Source organism: Pyxicephalus adspersus, chromosome 4 (genome assembly GCF_032062135.1).
Source record: "Pyxicephalus adspersus chromosome 4, UCB_Pads_2.0, whole genome shotgun sequence".
Lineage (NCBI taxonomy): Eukaryota > Metazoa > Chordata > Amphibia > Anura > Pyxicephalidae > Pyxicephalus > Pyxicephalus adspersus.
Genome location: NC_092861.1, coordinates 83,999,444 through 84,019,716, shown reverse-complemented (window position 1 = coordinate 84,019,716; position 20,273 = coordinate 83,999,444). Strand labels below are relative to the sequence as shown.

At 38.5% G+C, this 20,273-nt stretch overlaps 1 protein-coding gene across 1 annotated transcript in view; it reads left to right on the top strand.

The window, feature by feature from the left end:
* Nucleotides 1-20,273, top strand: part of TBC1D32 (TBC1 domain family member 32) — a gene marked incomplete in the record, with an annotated part of 161,342 nt that overhangs the window by 85,062 nt on the left and 56,007 nt on the right. The window contains 4 exon segments of the mRNA XM_072408827.1: nt 1,096-1,183; nt 1,597-1,715; nt 2,456-2,572; nt 10,203-10,291. Of these exon segments, the coding sequence (XP_072264928.1) occupies nt 1,096-1,183; nt 1,597-1,715; nt 2,456-2,572; nt 10,203-10,291 (413 nt within the window).

The window sequence follows — 20,273 nt, the reverse complement described above, 5'->3', positions numbered from 1 at the left end:
ACGAACCAGGCACAAAAACATTGCAGCAACAGATGACGCTAACAATCATGAAGATTACAAAAAAAATCACATCAATTCATACCATCCAAGCAAACTTACTTAACACACACACACACGCACACACACAAACCAGTCCAGTTAAAATAGTACTAATTAAAATGCATATGTATTGCATAAGTGTTTGCACAAGTGAAATCAGTAAATGTTCCTTAATTACATGTATTATAACATGTTTGCCTATAATCCTTTACTAAAATATTTGATTTCTCCAAAGTCAAACTGTAACAAAATTTTTATGAGGTCACAAATGTTTGTTCACATATTTTTTTTACACATTTTTTTACTATTGTGTGATGACATATTTGAAAGTGCCACTTATATACTTATACTTATATACACTTATATATCCAGCTTGATAGGAATGAGTTTGCAGTGTTGCAACCAAAAGAAAAAGTAACAAGAAGTGCAACAAATGTAACAATAAATGAAGCAAGTTTGTGATGGAGTAGAATGTAACATAAAAAAGTAACACTTACAAAAAAAAATAAAATCAAGCATTAAAGTTTCAAACTGACCTGTAAAATGGACTGGAGAACACAGAACAGCGTGCAGGTGTGCGCTAATCAATTGCTATCACCTCATCATTGAGATTAACATCTCCTGAACTGCGCAGCTGAAAATAATAGCCTTAATTGGCGTATTTGCGATCTTTGCGGATACACCAGCAGGCGAGTTCACTAGAACTCGGGCCCGACTCGCGGTAATAGACTTTGCTGTCCGGCGCGTAAATATGCGCATTGAGCGTACGCGCATTTCATTGATGGATCAGGGCCTTTTTCTCTCAATAATCTATGGACCTACCGTAGTCTTTAAGAATATATATCCATTTAGCCTCACTCTTGATTAGTAGTTGGTCAAACCTCCCCTTAAATTTCATTGTAACCTGATATAAAATATGAAATAAGTTGCAAAAAATGCATCTCATGTTTTCAACATAAGAAGCTCCATATTTTCAATAAAAAACATGATACTGATACATCATTTAAACATGTTAGAATTTATTTTATATTTACTTTTGAATTTTTTTCTTTTCAGGTTAGCAGATGTGAAAAGTTTGGCTATGGCGTTATGGTGACACAAGTAGCAGGGACAGCTGCAGGCGCAATTGCCCTGCAAAAGTCAGGTAAATGCTGGATACGCTAAAAACATTTTTGGTTAGTGTCTTAGCAAATGCACTTTTATTTGATTTTAAATAAATAAAGTAAAAGCTTTTGAAACACATTTGCAGAATGCAGAACTGCAAGTTTGATTACCTAGGATTTTCTGCCTTGTAGTACATTTTAGTAGCCCAGTAACAGAATATTTCCAACCCATTTCCTATGCCAAATTACTGTTTTCTGACTCAAAGTGAAAAATTAGTTCCCCAAGTATTAGAGGTAGGATTCAAGAAGCAAACATGTAAAATGAAATTTATAAAGCAGCTAATGTGACTGTAGCTAATAATATACCTATCCCCAGTTAATCAAGAGCAAGAGAATTATAAAAATATATTTCTGTTGTCCCTTCTCTAAACATTTGTCATATTTATATCTTTAGGCTTTATCCAGGCTTTTGTCTCTGACTTGTGGTCTGCTCTTGAATGTGGAAGAGATGATGTCAGGGTCACTCACCCCAAACCCACCCCCGTGGATCCCATTGACAGGAGTTGTCAGAAGGTAAAATGGCACTTAGTTTTAACATTGACTTTAACAAGAAGGTTTTTAAATATATATATATATATATATATATATATATATATATATATATTTAGCTTGTGCTAGCTAGGCCCCATTCCCAAATCACCTACTTTATCCTAATGAAAAAGATACCTGTTCCACATTGTTGGGTGTGACATCACAGTCCTTATCGGTAGAGGTTTATAGAAAGCACAGCTTTAGTTCATTGCAAGAGCACCTTGTGGGATTTCTGCAGGACTCTTTCCTAAGGGGCAGTTATGTCATGCTTTTTAGGTGCCGTGGGCAGAGTATAATGGTAAGGTAAGTACATCTTTCACTTACATATAGTAGGTGATTTGGGGAATGGTAGCGTAGAGGGCTGGTCAGTGTTAATGGACTTTCCATAATAGTATAAAGTTGGCATTAACTGTTACTAAGCATATTATCATCAAAAGAAAATGTATGCATTTTAAAGAAGTGAAATGTGTGAAACCTGTTACACTCATGTACTTCAGAGATGCAGTCATTTGTCTAGGTAGTAGCTTGGCACCACAGATTCCCCCATATATTTCCATTGAAGTTTTACCTATGACAAGCAGATGCTAAGTAGCAATACAACAGTGTTCATTTACATTCACCTAGCTCATCACTTCATCATTTATTTTTTAATGGAGTTGCTCTTTTGTTTCCAAACAGAACCCATCCTAAGTTTGTTATTTTTTTCTCTTTTTAATGTCAAGTCTTTTCTAGCAATGGTGAACTTGTCATCATACCCTGCTGTTTATGAACTGCTAGGAAAGAACATCTTGCCATCAAAGAATGAATACTCCCTCCGTGAAGTTCCCACTTGCTTTGTTGTAAGTTATAAAGGCTTTTTACAAATATCTGTTTTCAGTTATCTAAGCAGCAAAAACTAATTATCTTGACATATTTACTATGTGCATATTATTTTCTAATGGATTGTTGAAGGAGAACTTTGATGAGTAGTACTGTTTGTATATGGACATATAATTTATTCTTGGCTCAGTTTCATTTCTTTGTATATTAGTTTGATTTTCTGTTACAAGCATGGTGCACCAGAAAATAATTTTGTTTTACATTTGAGCCTGGGGTTCACCCTTACAGTTCCAAGAATCTTTTTGATTTATTATAATTGCTGGTTGCTTTGGGCCTAGCCTTACATAAAGCAAAATGGCTAATTACCTTCTCTGACTCAATATGCTATTTATATTTGTGAATATCATTCTTGCTTGGCTCTCAGACTTTAGTTTCGTTTTCACAACAAGCAAAGAATTATCTGTGAAATAGTAACACAAAATTTACGTTTAGCATTTGCCTTCCATTATTGTGACTGAGCCAATTTATTTTTTGGGATATCTGCACCATTAAATCTATACTGTTTTTACCCCCCTAGTTTTTTACGCCTTGTACTGACACTTCCTTTCTCCCAACATGCATTCAGCATGCAGAACCTAAATTAACCTCCCTGGCAGTATTCCCGAGTGTGGCTTGGGGTTAATTTTCAGCACCAAAAGCAGTAACCTTTCCGCGTTTCTCCAGCGATGTCCGCCCAGCATCTGTGTCCCCTGGCCTTGCGTCCCAGCGTGATCAATGGGATGTATGAGTGTGGGGGTGCTGTGAGCTGGGGGCCGTCACTAGGCGGGAAGTTTCACAAAAATATCATAAATATACATAGGGCCTGTGTAGACAGGATGTCTTGTTCATATTAGAACTGCTTCTTTCCCCATACAAGTCAGAAGTAATGCAAAAGCGGTTTAATTTGGTTGATGCAGTTTAGAGGAATGCACGGGTCTGTAAACTCTAAATGATCTCAGTACAATGCAAATAAATCTCAAATACGGGCTGAATGCTCTTAAAAGAATGCTGCATTTGTCCAATGCAACAAGCCTTGGAACAAGACTGGATAAGATAGGCTATCATGGGAGAACCTGGGTTATTCAGCAAACATGGAATGGATTTCTTAAAAACCATTTGCTATTATTTGGCAAATGTTTTCCATCCCGAACCAAATCCATTTCAGGTTTACTGGATCACTCATGTTCTCCAATGATAATCTATCTTCTCCAGTCTTAGAGAGCTTTGATAAATCAGGTCCATAGAATCAATAACTTATTAACTTACCTGCAGAGACAGAACTGCACTGACAAAACCAGTATATTGATACATTGAAAAAACATGTCTGCAGGCACACAATTGGTACCCTACTGACAAACCAGTATGGTATTTTCACAAACACAGAATTGGAACCTTACAGACACATTAGAAACATGTTTGGTGACCCAGAATCAGTACCAGGACCTGGGAATTATGTCTGCAGGTAAAGAATTAGCAACACACCGACACAGCAGAAAATATCCTATTCAATAAATTAGCTTAAAAAATGCACCGAAAACACTGGATTTTAGCAAATATGTTTTCATTGCAGTGCAATAGGGTGAGGTGCATTTGTTTTAAGCTTGAATGTGTGTTGGGGGCCATTTGTAATGAAAACACATTCAAATACACTTATATAATGCACACAGTTGGCCTAATTTATTAAAGGTTTCCAAGGCTGGAGAAGATACACAGTGAACGTGGGTGATCCAGCAAACCTGAAATGGATTTTTTAAAAGTCATTGGCTTTTTCCTAGCAAAGGTTTTCAACCCTGGACCAGATTCATTCCAGGTTTGCTGGATCACTCAGGTTCACTGATGAAAGTGTATCCTCTCCAGCCTTGGAACGCTTTAATAAATCAGTGTTTTGCACTACTTTGTAAAAAATATTGATACTATTTTTTCCTGCAATAGGTGTTGACATGCCAAAAAAAATCAATTGACAAACCTATTCTATGTGCCTGAATCAACAAATGCATGCAACAATTCTTATGACGCCTAAACTACCTAGGTGGCACATAGAATTTTGTAAGCATGGTTTATTTATTTTTTAATCTTGGTCTAATATTTACTTCTACATATACACACACACACAAAAAAAAGAAAAATAATACTGAATCTTGCAAATTAAACCATTACGGGTAATAATAATATGAATATTATTTTCTACTGCAGACCTCAGGTGTGTGGGCAGTGGAAGGAGATTGGATTAGTTTGCAAGGGGGATGCTATTTTGCAGTCATTATTTGCAGCAGCTCCCTGCAAATGATGTCTTTGAAAGCTGGGGGAAAAGGCATGGATTGCTTCTACATATTAGGCTTCAAAAGTTAGTATCATTTTAGTATCAGGGTTAAAACACAGCCACTAATAGTGGGCATGATATCCTTGGCAAATTCAGCTCTGAATATCCTATAGGTTACAATGGTTTATTGCAATAGAGTGGCTGCAGATGCAATTATATAGTTTTAAAGACAATCATTCACCACTTGACATTTGTAATAATGTAAATCTGTATGTTTGAATTGTTAGAAATGTCTACATTTTATTAATGTAATGTAATAATAATCTCTCTTTTAGAGTACAAGTGTAAGTCTAAATATCATGCAATAAGGTCTCCTTCTCACTATCATTTCCTATACCCAATATCAGATTACAAAATAATAATAATAATAAAAAAAGGTGCTGCCAGAATTAACCAAAACAAGAACAACTTAGAGAATGTCAGTTGTTAACCATAAGTTCAGGCAGCAGCCAGACCCTCAACATGAGGGTGACATTTCAGCCTTGGGGTTTTTAAATGTTTCACACAAGATTCACCAAACTTTATGCCAAACGTACACATTTTACATTGGATTTAGACAGAAAATGAATCATCTTTTACTCATTATGCATACATTTTATAATTGAATTAAGCATAAAAAAATGTTTAAAAATAGACCTATTGACAGTAGTTATTAAAGCTAAATAGGCCGAGTATCATGCAATATGTCACCTTCTCATTATCAATTCTTATAACCAATATCAGATTACAAAACAATAATAATAATCATAATAATAAAAAAAGGGTGCAGCCAGAATTAACCCAAACAAAAACAACTTAGAGAATGTCAGTTGTTAGCCCTAAGTTCAGGCAGCAACCAGACCCTCTGGAAAACATACACATTTCACATGGGATTCAGCCAGAAAATGAATAACCTTTTACTCATTATTCATACATTTTATAATTGAATTAAGCATAATTGATTAAGCATCGTTTATAAATAGGCCTATTGACAGTAGTTAACACAGCTAAATAGCCATATATACAGCTGTCCCTAAGATGTAAGACTACATTGTTTTAGAAATGTAGGATGGCTTTCGATTATCTCTATGTTGTTAATAAACTGTGTACAAAGTTGTCATTTACTGAATAAACTAAACGTGACACAGCACACTGTTAAAGTTAATTATATATGGTAAGTGCTGAGTTAATATTACACTGGTGTAGGCTTTGCTGTCTTTTTTGTGCTATGGAAATCTGAACTAAACAAATGAACAAGGTAGCAATCATGTTTGTTCTTTTTGACCTTACGTTACAAAGTATTTATTTATCTGTCATACCCAGAACACTCTTATTTTTTTTAATGAAAACAGTTTTATAATCAGGATTATGCATAATATTCAGACACCAGGAAAAAGGTGATTTGGCAGAATTTTTCTTACTGCTAAATATTCAAAATAGTAAAGTAGATGACACTGTAACAAACTTGTTAGTCGTGGATGTGCCTTTATTATATATTAACAATTTTGGAGAGAAAAGAATGAAAATTACCAATAGCGGTTACCTTAAATTAAAGAATATTAAACAACTAATATTCCGCACATAGCTATACCTGTTGATACACTACCTTAACCACAGTACACAACTTTAAAAAAACAAGTATAGACAGTCAAAAGGGCAGATAGGCACAAGTAAGGATATTCGAGACAAGGACCATATAGACACCCAGAGAAACAGATACAGTTACGGCAAATGTAGAGCAAATCAAGGGCAGACATGGGTAAAGATGTAAGGTACACAGGCAAACCTGTGAAAATGGGGGACAACAAATTGGCAGTAGGGATCTTGACAAAGTAAACACAAATAGGTATTGCCCAAAGAGAGGCTTAATAAGGACAAGGAGTAGGAAGGCATTTAGGCAGGGACTTTTATAGAGACACCAGAGTTCTCCCCCCAAGTTTTTTTTTAGGCTGGGTGGGAAGAAGCTGTAGGCGGGTGGCAGTCCCTAAATTGTGACCCAACTTTTCAGTAACAACCCAAAAACAGCTGGGTGGTTACTAGAAAGTGCTGAGCAGTGCGCTGGGGAAAACACTGGGGACCATTCTTTCATTATTTTCCACTAGGGAACTAAAGCCCTGCACTAAAGCACTGCAGATAATTGCAATCTCCGCCCGTTTCTCCGCCCTTTATTTTAAATACAATTGTACAAAGATTAGCCAGTAGTTGCCTTTCTTTAATGTATAACCTTTTTTGCCTTATAATATATCTGTTGGTATGGTTATTTCCAAAAAGTTGTTTTAAAAATGGGCACCTTTTGGACATGTACAGTTTTTACTTTGCATCCTCCATAGTAAATCTTTCATCTTTCCACCAAGTTTGAAATGAAAAAATAAAAAAATGCAAACTTTTTTTATATATTTCTATACAGTACAACTTGTTTATTGATCCAAGACTTTTTAAGTTATGTTTTGATGCAACTGATTATCTCTTAAAACACATATTCTTTATGCTTCAAGTGTTGCTAGTAATACTGTGTTTTCCTATTTACATATAACATGGCATGACATTTGTAATTCATGAAGCTTCTTTCTAGCTGTTTAGTACTCAAAGCTTTATGTGATGCTGACACAAAATTCAGATGCAAAGCACAAATGCCACAGCACAGTCACAGCAGACTGGGGTCCGTGAGTTATAGACTTCATCTCATAGTAAAATCATAACATTGTGAATTCTCTTTCTGCGGAGGAAAAATACTTTCAGGTAGAAATTAGTCTAGGGTAGACCATCCCTGGATTAAATCTAAATGTAATATATAGATAAAATTTCTTTCTGCGGTATTATTTTGTATAAATTAATTTATGAATATCGTTTTTGTTATATATTGTCAAAGCAAAGGGCTGGCTTGATATGTTTACAGTTCAATAGCAAATGTGCAATCCAAACCTCTAAAGTATGTTAAGTAAACAAATGTATAACAAATAAATTATGTAATAATGTGATTTAACTAATTAGATAGTCTACCTAAAACGTATATGTTCTTGGTAGTTACTGGGTAGTTAAATCACCTAACCTAGTGCTATAGTTCTCAGGAACTTCTGTAGTGGAATCTCTGAACTTAAAGTGAACTTGCCCATCATCAAACCAATTTCATTATTGAAGTTCTCTCTCATTTGACCTGATTTATAAAGCTCTCCAAGGCTGGAGAAGTTACACTTTCATCAGTGAAGCTGGGTGATCCAACAAACCTGCAATGGATCTGGTCTAGGCTTACAAATAGCTAATGAATTTGAAGAAACCCATTCCAGGTTTGCTTTATCACCCAGCTTCGCTGATAAAAGTGTATCCTCTCCAGCCCCACTGGGACTGATGCGATAAAGCTGTCTAAGACTTGTGAAGATAGACTATCATGGGAGAACCTGGTTGATCCAGCAAATCTGAAATGGATTGAAAACATTTGCCAAGTAATAGCAAATTATTTTTTAGAAACCCATTCCAGGTATAGTATTCACACTATAGCAGTGTGGTATATTTTGCTAATGCACATGCAAATTGCTGAAGTCAGCAGTCCTTTATTTGAATGGGTTGCCAAAAGCAGCACATCCTTCACAAGTTAAAGCATAATGCATAAATATGTTGTGAATGGCAGTGGGTGTCTAGGGTGCATTTGGGTTGGGTTCATAACAATAGGTATAAAAGAAAGACGGAAGATAGCTAGGTTTTTTTTTGTGTGGCCATTTATTGTAAAAGATAAATACAAAAATTGTGAGTACAAGCTTAAATTAGAGTATACAACATACTATTTCGTTTGGTCACTCCCATTAGAGAAAGCATGGGAAGGTTGACAGATATACTGTACAGCAAAATCCCTATTAGAGTAGTAACAACAATGTCTTATACCCAACACGTTTCGCCTAACTGGCTTCCTAAGGGGATTTGGTGGAGAATGTTTGTTGAACAGTTGAAACAAGATCATATTGTAAGGGATGTCACAAAGGTAAGTATTGTTTATGAAAGCACAACAACTTATTCCAACTCTTCAACAAATTTTTCTACCAAATCCCTTAAAGCAGGGGTGTCAAATGCAAATACACAGAGGGTCAAAATTTAAAACTTAGACCAAGTCAGGGGCTTAACTTGAAATTTATTGAACAAATTGAGGAAGTTTACTACTTTGTCCATAACTAACAAAAACAAACCTCTCTACACACACTTTAGGATTGAAAAGACTAATTTTTATCTATCTATGCAGCCTGTGTGTTGTTCATCCTCTCACATCACAAGTTTGTCTGACACTAAATATTACACTATGCAGTCTCTATTGGATTGAAACAAACACAATGCCCCTGGTAGTCAGGCACCATGTGATCATTGGCTAGGCTTTGTGTCACATGATGGGTGTACAGGAATAATGTCTATGTATTGCATGTATTGAAAATGATGATGTGAGGTAGTAACACAGAGATTCATGTTGATCCTGCTATGTGTAAGGAAATGAATGGAGATTCTCTGACTGTAAGTCCTCCCAGCTATGTACTACAATCATAGAAATACAGTTGGGACGATTTAACCCATTATTTTTCTGCTGCTGGGTACTGCCTTATGTAGATGATTCAGATTAACCGCTGTGCTGCTTCTATCATGTGCATGCAGAACCACAGTTACAATGAAATACTGTAGGCGCCTGTGATGTGTGAGATGGGGCGGCGAGGGACAGAGATATCTCACCTCTTGTTCCATAGATGCGACTGATGCTGAGACTACAATTCCCAGCATTATTTGCGTATATAAAACAGTCAATAGAACAGAACAACAATGCAGGGCCATGCATGGGCCGCTGACTTATAGATGCGAGTGATGCCGGAAATTGTAGTTAGCGGCATCACTTGCTGCAATACGTAGTAGCAGGCGGACCAGATGTAATTCATTTTCAGAACTCTTTGGGGGGCCAAAAAAAGGACCTTGCGGGCCAGATTTTGCCCACTGGCCAGAGTTTGACACCCCTGCCCTAAAGGAAGCCAGTTAGGCGAAACGCGTCGGGTTATGAGGCGTTTCTTCTGTTTTTCTTTCATAACTCTTTTATAGGGGAAGCGGCCCCTTATGTTTGAAGGGATACTGGATTAGCGCCACTTTGAATATCTTTTATGTCATTAACAATAAATAGCTACCCTGTGACCAGTGCATGTGCTGTGTGTTGCTGTTCCTAACACAACACACTAGTTTGAACATAAATGGTCAAAGATGATTTTTGGTTAAAAGTAAAAAGCTATGATATGTGTTATAATATAAATAAAAAAAAATATTCTAAACTGTTGCTTTTATTTAAATTGTTTTAGGATATATTTGATCGGCTAGTTATTGTGGATTCAGTTGCCAAAATTAATTCATTATTCAACTACGAGCAATCCCACATTTTTGGACTGAGGTAAGAATCCTTTTCTTTAGTACTCACGATAAGAATCCTTTTTTTTTTTTTTTTTTTTTACTTAACTTTTGTNTTATGATAGAGGACATGTAATGCTATTTTGCTGAATTTTACCTTAAGCATAATAAAAAATCTGAAATGTAATTGTTTAAGTTGTTTGTAAAGTTGCACATTCATGGCCTATCAACTACAACCAAAGGGCCTACAAAAATGATTCATTGTATGTAATGCATTCTGAAGAACTGAAGACTTAATGTACTACAGAAAGTAGTCAGAGTATGGAGAGATGATGCAGGTGACAGAAGCCAGCAATATGTCATATGATCACTCATCAGAGCCTCCTTACTGATCCATTACCTGGTGTTGGGATATTTAACAAGTACTGAAGGGCTTTATGCGTACCATGTGCTCCAGGTATATAATAGGTAGGGATGAGCAATTTTTAATTTCAATCTCGCGGCGAATTGGGCCTTGTGATTGGCCTCGAGTTCGTGTTCTCGCCGAACCCAGATGAACTCTCAATGGAGAAACTTCATTAAAGAGTTCACCTGCAGTCACTTGCGTGCCTCCAATCGCTGTGACCGCAGGTTCCCACTCTCCCTGGGCTGTACTTAATAACCCAGGGAGCGTGGGAACCTGCACCCTGGACTTTAATGGAATTCGCGAAATCAGTTTGCCGAAATTTTGGGGGGAAATTTTTGTGAGAATGTCAGAGGCATTCTCGCTCATCCCTACTAAAAAGTAATTTGCCTAGACCAGGTATGCAAGATCAAATTAGGACTTGAATGATTGTTTTTTAAGTCTCATGTCATTTACTCACTAAATATTAAAAACTTGGGTCAGGATTACAGGCCCTGCATTGGCACTATAAAATTTTAAAAGCAGGATTTTTAGCTCTCACCTCTTACATTTAAGAGAGAAGAGAGAAGAACATTTAAAAGGTGCTTTATTACTCTGACCAGGTGTTATATTGCTCAGCTTTGACCTGTCCATACATAAAATAGCCAGTAACGGTTAGAAAGTGAGGCAAAGTAACAGATAATTATTAAGTTATTGGCTAATGGTTATTTTCACTCTGCCAGATATTTGATACAGATCAGCTTTAGTTTTCAGGATTAAAAAAGCATTGAGCTTTGTGACAGTTATTATTTAAAAAAAATAATGGCAATAAAATGTATTTCTCAGTGATTCAATGTCCCAGCATTATAATATTATACAATATTGTTGTTTGGTATTTTTCAATAATAACAAATGCATAGTATGAAGTTTATGACATTGAATTATAGCCTTTATGTTCACCGGGGCATACATTATACAATGATGTTTGTTTGCGCATTCAGAGTGCGATTGATCCACTTTTTTTCTTAGTGTAGATTATTACATATGCATACAGATATGGTGGATATTCGCAAGAAGAGTACATGTACCATACGCCTTTATATTTAATCTTTAATTGGGTCATACAATCTCTAGGTATTAAATTTTGCTTATAATAGATTTAGAAATACGAGCATCCCTTGTTGTAATTTTAATTTTGTATTTAATTATCAGCCGTTACACAAGAATCCATGGGCAGTGTTTTATGTTATGCATAAGATGCTTCATAAATATGCACTATTTGTAACTAATTGCCAATTGCATTTGGATAATGGAGCCCAAAGTTCAACTTAACCTGTCCAATAATGATTTGGAGATAACATTGAACAGGATGGTTTTGCAATGTCATCCAAATTCTATCCTAAATAATGAGATGTCATCCTGAAATTTAGAAAAATGGCCAAGTAATAAGCGAGGTGATAAAAATGATCACTGCAGAGTTTTTGCAATGTGAGAGATTTATCAGCAATGACATCTTTAAAAATTAAAGAGAACCAGTAACCAATGACTATCTGTAATTAACTGAATCTCCTGCTTTGACTTGTTATATTAGTGGAGCCTTGACTTTCAGAAATGGCATGATTGCTGGACTTTATTAACAAGTTTACTGCCAAACTAACTGCCTAGAGAACATGTAAGTTGTCAACCCTAAGCTCATGTAGGAGAAAGCCTGACACTGAGCTGATTTTTGCTTTAACAGGATCTGTATTATAATGATACTTGAGTAACTTCCAGTAAACACACCACCCCCTTTGAGTAACTCCTAAACAAAGGAACATGGATCAGATATAAAAAAATAGAACTGCGTGCTTTTGTCAGAGACACTCTGACAAAAAAAAATGATAAGCTAAGAAAAACTTTAGCACACATTAAAGAATAATATAAATTTAATACTTCCTTAACTTAGTTCCTTTCTAAACCCTTTAACTTTATATTGTCAACGAACATTGAATGTATACTGTACTCAACAAACTTAAATGCCTGTCTTTTAAAAACGAACTGAGAAAAAAAAAGTTCTGGGAAAGAATGTCCTGCTATTTAAATGGTCATTTACTAAAGCATTTTCCCTAATGAACTAGTGATTCATATGTTAACCCCCTAGCAGTAATCCCGAGTGTGACTCGGCGGAAAAAACATGCAAAAAGCGGTAACCCCGAGTCATACTCGGGGTAACTTTGGGGGTCCCCCCTACCTCAGCCCCGCGCTCCAGCGGCGATCAGACGATCCCGTTGTGATGCCGGGGCGCCTCCTTGTCGGGGGGCATGGCGTGGCGGAAAATTTAAAAGCAGATTACCGAGTAATCTGCTTTAAATGCCACCCGGGTCCCCGCCACCCCACTGTTTGCATCTGCAGTTAGATCCGATGCACCATGCAGATGCGATCACCAATAGTAAATTCCGGGGTGATGCCAGTGGCGATTTCCCACTGGCATCACCCCCGGAATTTACTGCAGCTGCTCGCATCACCCGGATATCAGCCTCTGGGTGATGCGAGCAGCTTCAGTGGAGTGAGCAGGGCGGGACATCCCCACCGCATCACCCGGCAAGATGTGACATCTTCTGGGTGATACGATGGAGTGATGGATTCTGGGGGCAGGAAATTTAAAAGCAGATTATTATGTAATCTGCTTTTAAATTTTTTTTTTATAGTAAAATACACTACAAAACATAAAATAAAAGTATAAAAACACATTTTAGTGCACCAAGCATCATTGCCCAGTGCCAAGACTGAAGCTGGGGAGGACATGCCACGCTAAAAAATCATATTTAAAGAAATTTTTAGGCAATGAGCTCTGGCTAAACAAGACCAATGCAGTGCTATCTAGGAACAGAGGAAGACCAGCTCTTCTCCTGAATCATGATCAAAGATCATGTTTCAAATATGAAAGCACGTGGGGTCTAATGAGTGTATAGAAGTGCATGGTAAAGTGTGAGTAATGTATTGTGGTGGATAATAGGTGCTGGGTGTATAGAGGTGCATGGTAGGTTGTGCTTAGTTCATTGGGCTGTAAAGTGGATGGATAGGTTTGTTATGGTGCTTAGTGGGATGTTCTAAATCTATTTAACATATATGGAGGGATCACCATATGGTGTGTATAGAGGGCAAGTACATTTGGTGCAAGTTTGGGTTGTTCTGGATGCAAAGAGGTGCATGGTGGGGTGTGTTGATTGCAATGAAGTGCATACTATGAAGTATATTGTATGCTAAGTTTATTTAGGTGTATGACATTTTGTTATATTGAGTGTAACGAGGCTTATGGTGTGCATACCACAGATTTCTGAGTATATTGCAGTGCAGGGTGGTAACAGTGTTAATAAATTAGGAGTGCAATAACTGCTTTATGTGATTGGGTAACACAAATGCATGTAAAAGAACCAATAAAACAGAGCCAGATCTCAATTACCAGACCCAGTAGGAATACAACCCATAGGGCCTGATTTAAAGCTCTCCAAGACTGGAGAAGATACACTTTCACCAGTGAATCTGGGTGATCTAGCAAACCTGCAATGGATTTGGCCTAAGATTGAAAACATTTGCTAACGAATAGTTAATGACTTTTAAGAAATCCTTTCCAGGCTTCTTGGATCACTCAGGTTCACTGATGAAAGTGTATCCCCTCCAGTCTTGGAGAGCCTTAATAAATCAGGCCCATAGTGTACAAAGTAACCATTACTGCTACTTCCGTTCACACTCCAGCTCTGCTATGCAGGGACTGCAAGAGGCTGATACCTGGTCAGATTTGGATATTTATGTTGCTTTCAAGAATACAGTATCACTCTGTATTAACCTCCTGAGCCGTTCATTACTGTCGGGTTTTATATGTGTAAAAGTATGGTACATTGTTTTTCATGAAAATTTATTTTACAGGTTTTCATGAAAATTTATTTTACAGTATAATATAATAGTATGAGTATGAGTATAACATTTTTTTTTTAGTTTTTTAAAAATAAATATTATACTCATACTATTGCATACGAATGCAATACAAATAAATTTGAATTTCCCGCGACGTCCGAAACGGAACATCTGCAAGCACCGACATTACCAGGAACTCCCCGGTGACTCATCGGATGCAGGGGGCGTCGGCTGGAAGAGGAAAGAAGACGTGGATTGCGGATGAGGTAAGTGCTTTATTTACTATTGTTTTCCATAGGTTTACCTACCCCGAGTGTGACTTGGGGTTACCGCTGCCAGCATCTTTTTTCTGCCCCGAGTCACACTCGGGATTACTGCTGGGGAGGTTAAAACACTAAAAAAAACAGCTACCTTTTACCGTTATCGTACCCCAGCATCCTGCTGGTCCCTGCAGATCCTCGGGACACGTCTTCTGTCTTCGATCTTCAGCTGCCGAATGCAGAGATGTTTTTCTGAGGATTCTCGGTGACTTCGGTGCATGCGTTGGTGCGGGCGGGAGGAGCGGCGGGAAATCCAAATAATTTTGTATTGCATTCAATACAGATAAGCTGTATTGAGTCCAATAAAAGGAAATCTTTAAATAATACATATATTATTATTAAAATAAAATGTTTCCATGCAAAAAAATGTAGCGCTTTTTACGTAGAAATATGGACAGAATTAGAACGCTAGGGGGGTTAATAAATACATATACAATTATTTTGTGTCAGCCCTGATCGAGAGTCCTTTGGTTTAATCATCTGGCCAAAAATGAAAGTCACTGGCGAGAAATGTGACACATTTTCGTCCAAATGATTACAAGCCTGCCCACCACAACAAGGTAGACTCTTTAGGGCAGGACCTACTCTAATCTACACTCAGCTATCCTACTTAATGCTAATCATCGTTTCTTCTAATGTTGGATGTGTGTTCATATTAGACCTTATCTAGATGTAAGTGTGTATTAGGTATGAGTGAGAATGCCAGATGGGTCCGTGAACTGATTTTGCGGACCCATCAGAAGTTCCAGGAAATCAGTACAGGAGGATTTCCAGGGCTGCATTCTTTCATGCAGCCCTGTTAATCCTACTGTGTGCGATCCCCGGGCACTAGAGGTTAATTAACCTCTAGTGCCCAGGGATCGCAGTAGATTTCCAGGGCACTAGAGGTTATTTAACCTCTAGTGCCCAGGGATTGCAGTGGATTTCCAGGGCACTAGAGGTTAATTAACCTCTAGGGCCCGGGCATCGCAGTGGATTTCCAGGGCTGCATTCATTCATGCAGCCCTGAGAATCCTTTGTGGGATCCCTCGGCACTAGAGGTTAAACGGGGACAAGTCTCCCCATTCAAAACCTCTAGTGCTCTCTGATTGGCTGAGGAAAGGAAAATCCTGATGACGCTCGAGCATCTACTCTATGCTAATATTTTTGGTCTGTATGTGTCCATCTCACTAGTGTACATATCTATTATGAATGAAAATTATTGGTCATTTAAAAATTGAATTCTACCCCATTTTTACATGTAATTACCTTGCACGTTCCAACGTTGTTCAAAAATGAGATCCCACATGTGGGATGTGGTGGCCCCCAAATATTTGTCCCTTTACCCTGCGAAATGAGTGCAGGAGTAAATAGTGCCTGTCACATCTTCCTGGAAAGAATTAAATCCACTTTACTAATAAAAAGTAAAAACAATAGTGAAAAAAATTCTATAATACTCCTTTTTCATTAGCTGTTACTTGGATACCATTTAAGGTCCAGTGGTATGTCTTCAAAATGATAATAATGAAATGAAAACTGCCAAAAATAAAAATTAAAAATACTTTTACAAGCTTGGGACCTTTTTGAATAGGAAATGGGTGCACGTGTGTCCCTCTGCCAGCCATGAATGTCCCTTTGGAATGTGGCTTGCAAAAATAGCAATAAGCGAGCAGCCCCCTTTCCTCTGGCAAAAGCAGACTAACTAATTTTTACCTTTGAAGGGCCCAGCCATATCTAAATATGAGATATGGAGATATGGTTTCACAACCCTGCAAAAAAAAGACACCATTTATTAGGGTTATGTATAAAGGAAAAAAATCAGCACTTACCTGATTGGGATGAGGTAATGGCTGACAAGGGAACAAGCCTAGATCTTTCTAAATCCCTATATTCTCCACCCAGAATATTAGTGTCGGTGACAGCTGAATATAAAGGTCGTCATATTCATCTATAAAAAAAGAAAATCTGTGACTGTGAACTCACATTTTCTGCAGCGACGTCGAATGAGATTTCTCGATCCAGATGTTCAGTCCAAGCGATAACTCGCTGCGTGCGTTCATTGCCAGTTTCCTGAATGATTGCAGGAACAATAACATGCTCCGTATCTTCATCATCGATTTCAGGAATGAGTGTCCGACAATTGGGACAGGTACGACTTGCCCTCAGCCATGTGTTGATGCAGGCCAGGTGGAATTGGTGTGCACAGGGGAGTATTTCTGTTTGCTGTCCCTGTTCATACTCCATCAAGCAGATGCTGCAGATTGGCTGATCCACAATCTGCTGGTCATTGGCTGGCAAGGTCCTGGATGGTATTCATCCCCAGGGCTGACTGGAGAATGGCCTTGGTACCTTTGTGATGAGTTGGTGTTTAGACGTCCTCTTCTTCTTCGTCCTTCAGGCAGCTGATGTTCAGAAACTGCCGGGAAGTGTAACTCTGGACCTGGTCCTATGAGCTACGGGAAAGTATTGGCCTGTTGGGCCTTCAACCTCATGTGAAGGCATTTCAGGGATGTTTGGCCGTAAACGGCACCCAGATGATATTAGATTCTCCTGTAGGTGATTTAAGACAAAACAAGACAAATAGAAATTTGCAAATCCGCACAAAGTATCAGGAGAAATGCTTTGGAGATGCTCCTAGAAAGGCTCCTCAGCAAGCAGTGGAAAGCTTCAGTGTTGCTATGCCAACCGTGACATCACAGCTGACCGTCCAATGACCTGTCATCCCAACTGAAAAATGGCAGTTGTTTCCATAGCGCAGCCTGTCTGCCCAAGACCTTACAATCCAGTGATCATGTGTGCCCTCCTAGCCTATTGTATGCTACGCTGACAGACCAATGGCATTATCTAACAGTTTTTTTTTCAGTTCACAAAGCTTTATTTAAGAGCAGAACATTTGTTAAGAAAAAAATATATGAAAAAAGTAGAAAAGAAGCAGGGTTTTTTTTTCTGAAAAAGATTGAAGTGTATTTTAAGTACAAAGTGGGTGACGCTTTGTAGGGATGCCTTTAAATTTTTATTTGTGATTTTACCATGTTTGCTCTTCTTACGCCTATTCAATGAAATTTGTGTCACCCACCTATTTGAAAAATACACTTCAATCTTTTGCCCAAAACACCTTGCTTCTTTTCAACTTTTTTCATATTGGTATATTTATTGTTTCAGTACTGTGATGTACTAGCCCCCTGGATATGCTTTCCTCAGCCTTTTTTTTACTACTGTTGGAAAAATTCTTTAGGTCTTGGGAAACTCCCTCTAAAACTAAAAATATCTACAATTTACATGTCATTAGCCATATTGCATTACTGTTCAGTAAGAACAGGACCACCTTACATCCAGCAGGGGAAAGTATGCTTTGTTACACTGCTAATCAGTGGAAAGAATGCCCCTTACATTGGTGGTGAGTGTAGCAAAGGGGCAGATGTAGGGTGGTCCAACCTGTGCAACTGCCTGAAGGCCCACACACTCCCTTGTGACCATTAGTGCAGGGTACCAATTGTGCGGCCCAGTGCATGGACACTTTTCACCTTCTTATGTCTCTGCAGCCTAAAACACACTCTTTTTTTAACGTGCAATGATCACTCCGGAATGCCCATAAGGCGGTAATTAGGGGTAACATTATCCAAATAGCCTCACATAAAAAAAACAAATGATAACTAAGATCATTGAGTTGGAGGCGAAGTACAGCTCTCTAGTAACACAGATAAAAAACTCCCCCTCTGTAGCTTTAAAGAAACAGTTGGAGGTGATGCGTACAGAGCTGGAGCTGTGCCTTAATAACCAGGCAGAGAAACCGCTTCGGTGGCTTGGCAATAAATTTTATTCCAGAGGTAACGGAGCAGACACTCTGCTGGCTAACAGGTTACACATGCAGGCTAAATTGCATAAACCCTATAAGCTTAACATCCAAGGCTATGGTCTGACTAGTCACCCCGCAAAAGATTCTAGACGAATTCCAGAAGCCTCTCCGCTCTCTGTACACAGCCCAAGCAGTGGATTCTTTGAGTCCTTGCCCCTCCCTCCTGTGCCCAAAATGTTGCAGACAACCCTGAAGGCAGATATCTCTGAGGATGAAATGTGTACCGAGCCATACGAAATTTGAAACCAAAAGACCGGGGCCGGATGGCTTTTCGGCTCTATATTATAAACAATTCTGGGATCAGCTAGCACCTCATTTGACCTGCCTATTTAATAGTCTTTTGAAAGGTGAACATTTTGGTTCTGACACCCTTACGGAGAGCATCTGCATGCTACCCAAACCTAATACTGACCATTCTACTTGGACAAACTATAGGCCGATTTCATTGCTGAACTTAGATGTGAAATTGCTGGCCGCTATATTGGCCTGGCGCTTGAACACAGGTATACTTTCCCTAATTGGCATAGACCAGGTAGGTTTCATGCCTTAAAAACAGGCCGGTGATAATGTTCGGCGCATGGTGCACCTAGTTAACCAAGCCCATAAGAAAGGGGGCTCTGCAAAGCTGTTGTCATTGGATATAAGGAAGGGATTTGACACTGTGTCCTTGACATACCTACAACAGCTCCTACATGCTTGGGGGTTTGACCCCCATTTTTTGTACCTGGGTCGGTGCCCTGTACACCGATCCTATAGCATATGTGAAGTACGCCGGCTACCTTTCTGATTATTTTCCAATCAGTGGGATTCTGTTAAAAATTTGGGTAATTTGATGTCCCCCCACAGGCCGCTTGCAACTATAATACACAACCCGTACTTCCCACTGAGCTTCGAGGATCCTAAGCACTTTGCGTGGTGGGCCTCAAACGGCTTTAGCAGGAGCAAGGACCTGGTTGCTTGTGGTGCATTATACGCATCCATTGCCATACATCTAACGTTGGAAGAATTGCATTGGGTGACAACTGGATGAGGAACAATGGCAACAGATATGGTAAGCCTCGGCTCATGGTACCCCCAATGTATTGTTCTATGAAGCTAATTATAAGCTCTTGCTCAGGTGGTACATGGTCCCCACTAGGCTGGCGACGTACCGCCCTGATTGTTCAGGTGACTGTTTTCGTGGTTGTGGGGTGCCATGCTCTTTGTACCACATATGGTGGCAATGCCCTAAAATTAAGAGATTCTGGACAGGTGTCTACCAAGTTTTATATACTCTTTTGGGTAAAGGTGTTCGCTAGGATCCGTTTGAAGCCCTTTTGATGTTACATCCCATAGGAATATCCAAGAATCAGTTTCTACTTATATGTGTTTACGGCAGTGAAAAAAACATTGGCTAAGTCCTGGTGGTCAGTTTTATGGTACCTTGTGAATAAAAATATGGTTGCTAGAACCCAGAATTGGTTGCATATGTTCAGAAAGATGGGGGATCCATGGATTGAGGCATGTCTGCCCGCAGATTTTGATTGCTCCCTAATTACTAAAAATTAGATTGAGGGTCGTATTTCATCTTTACCTGTGTGTATTTTTTTTTTTT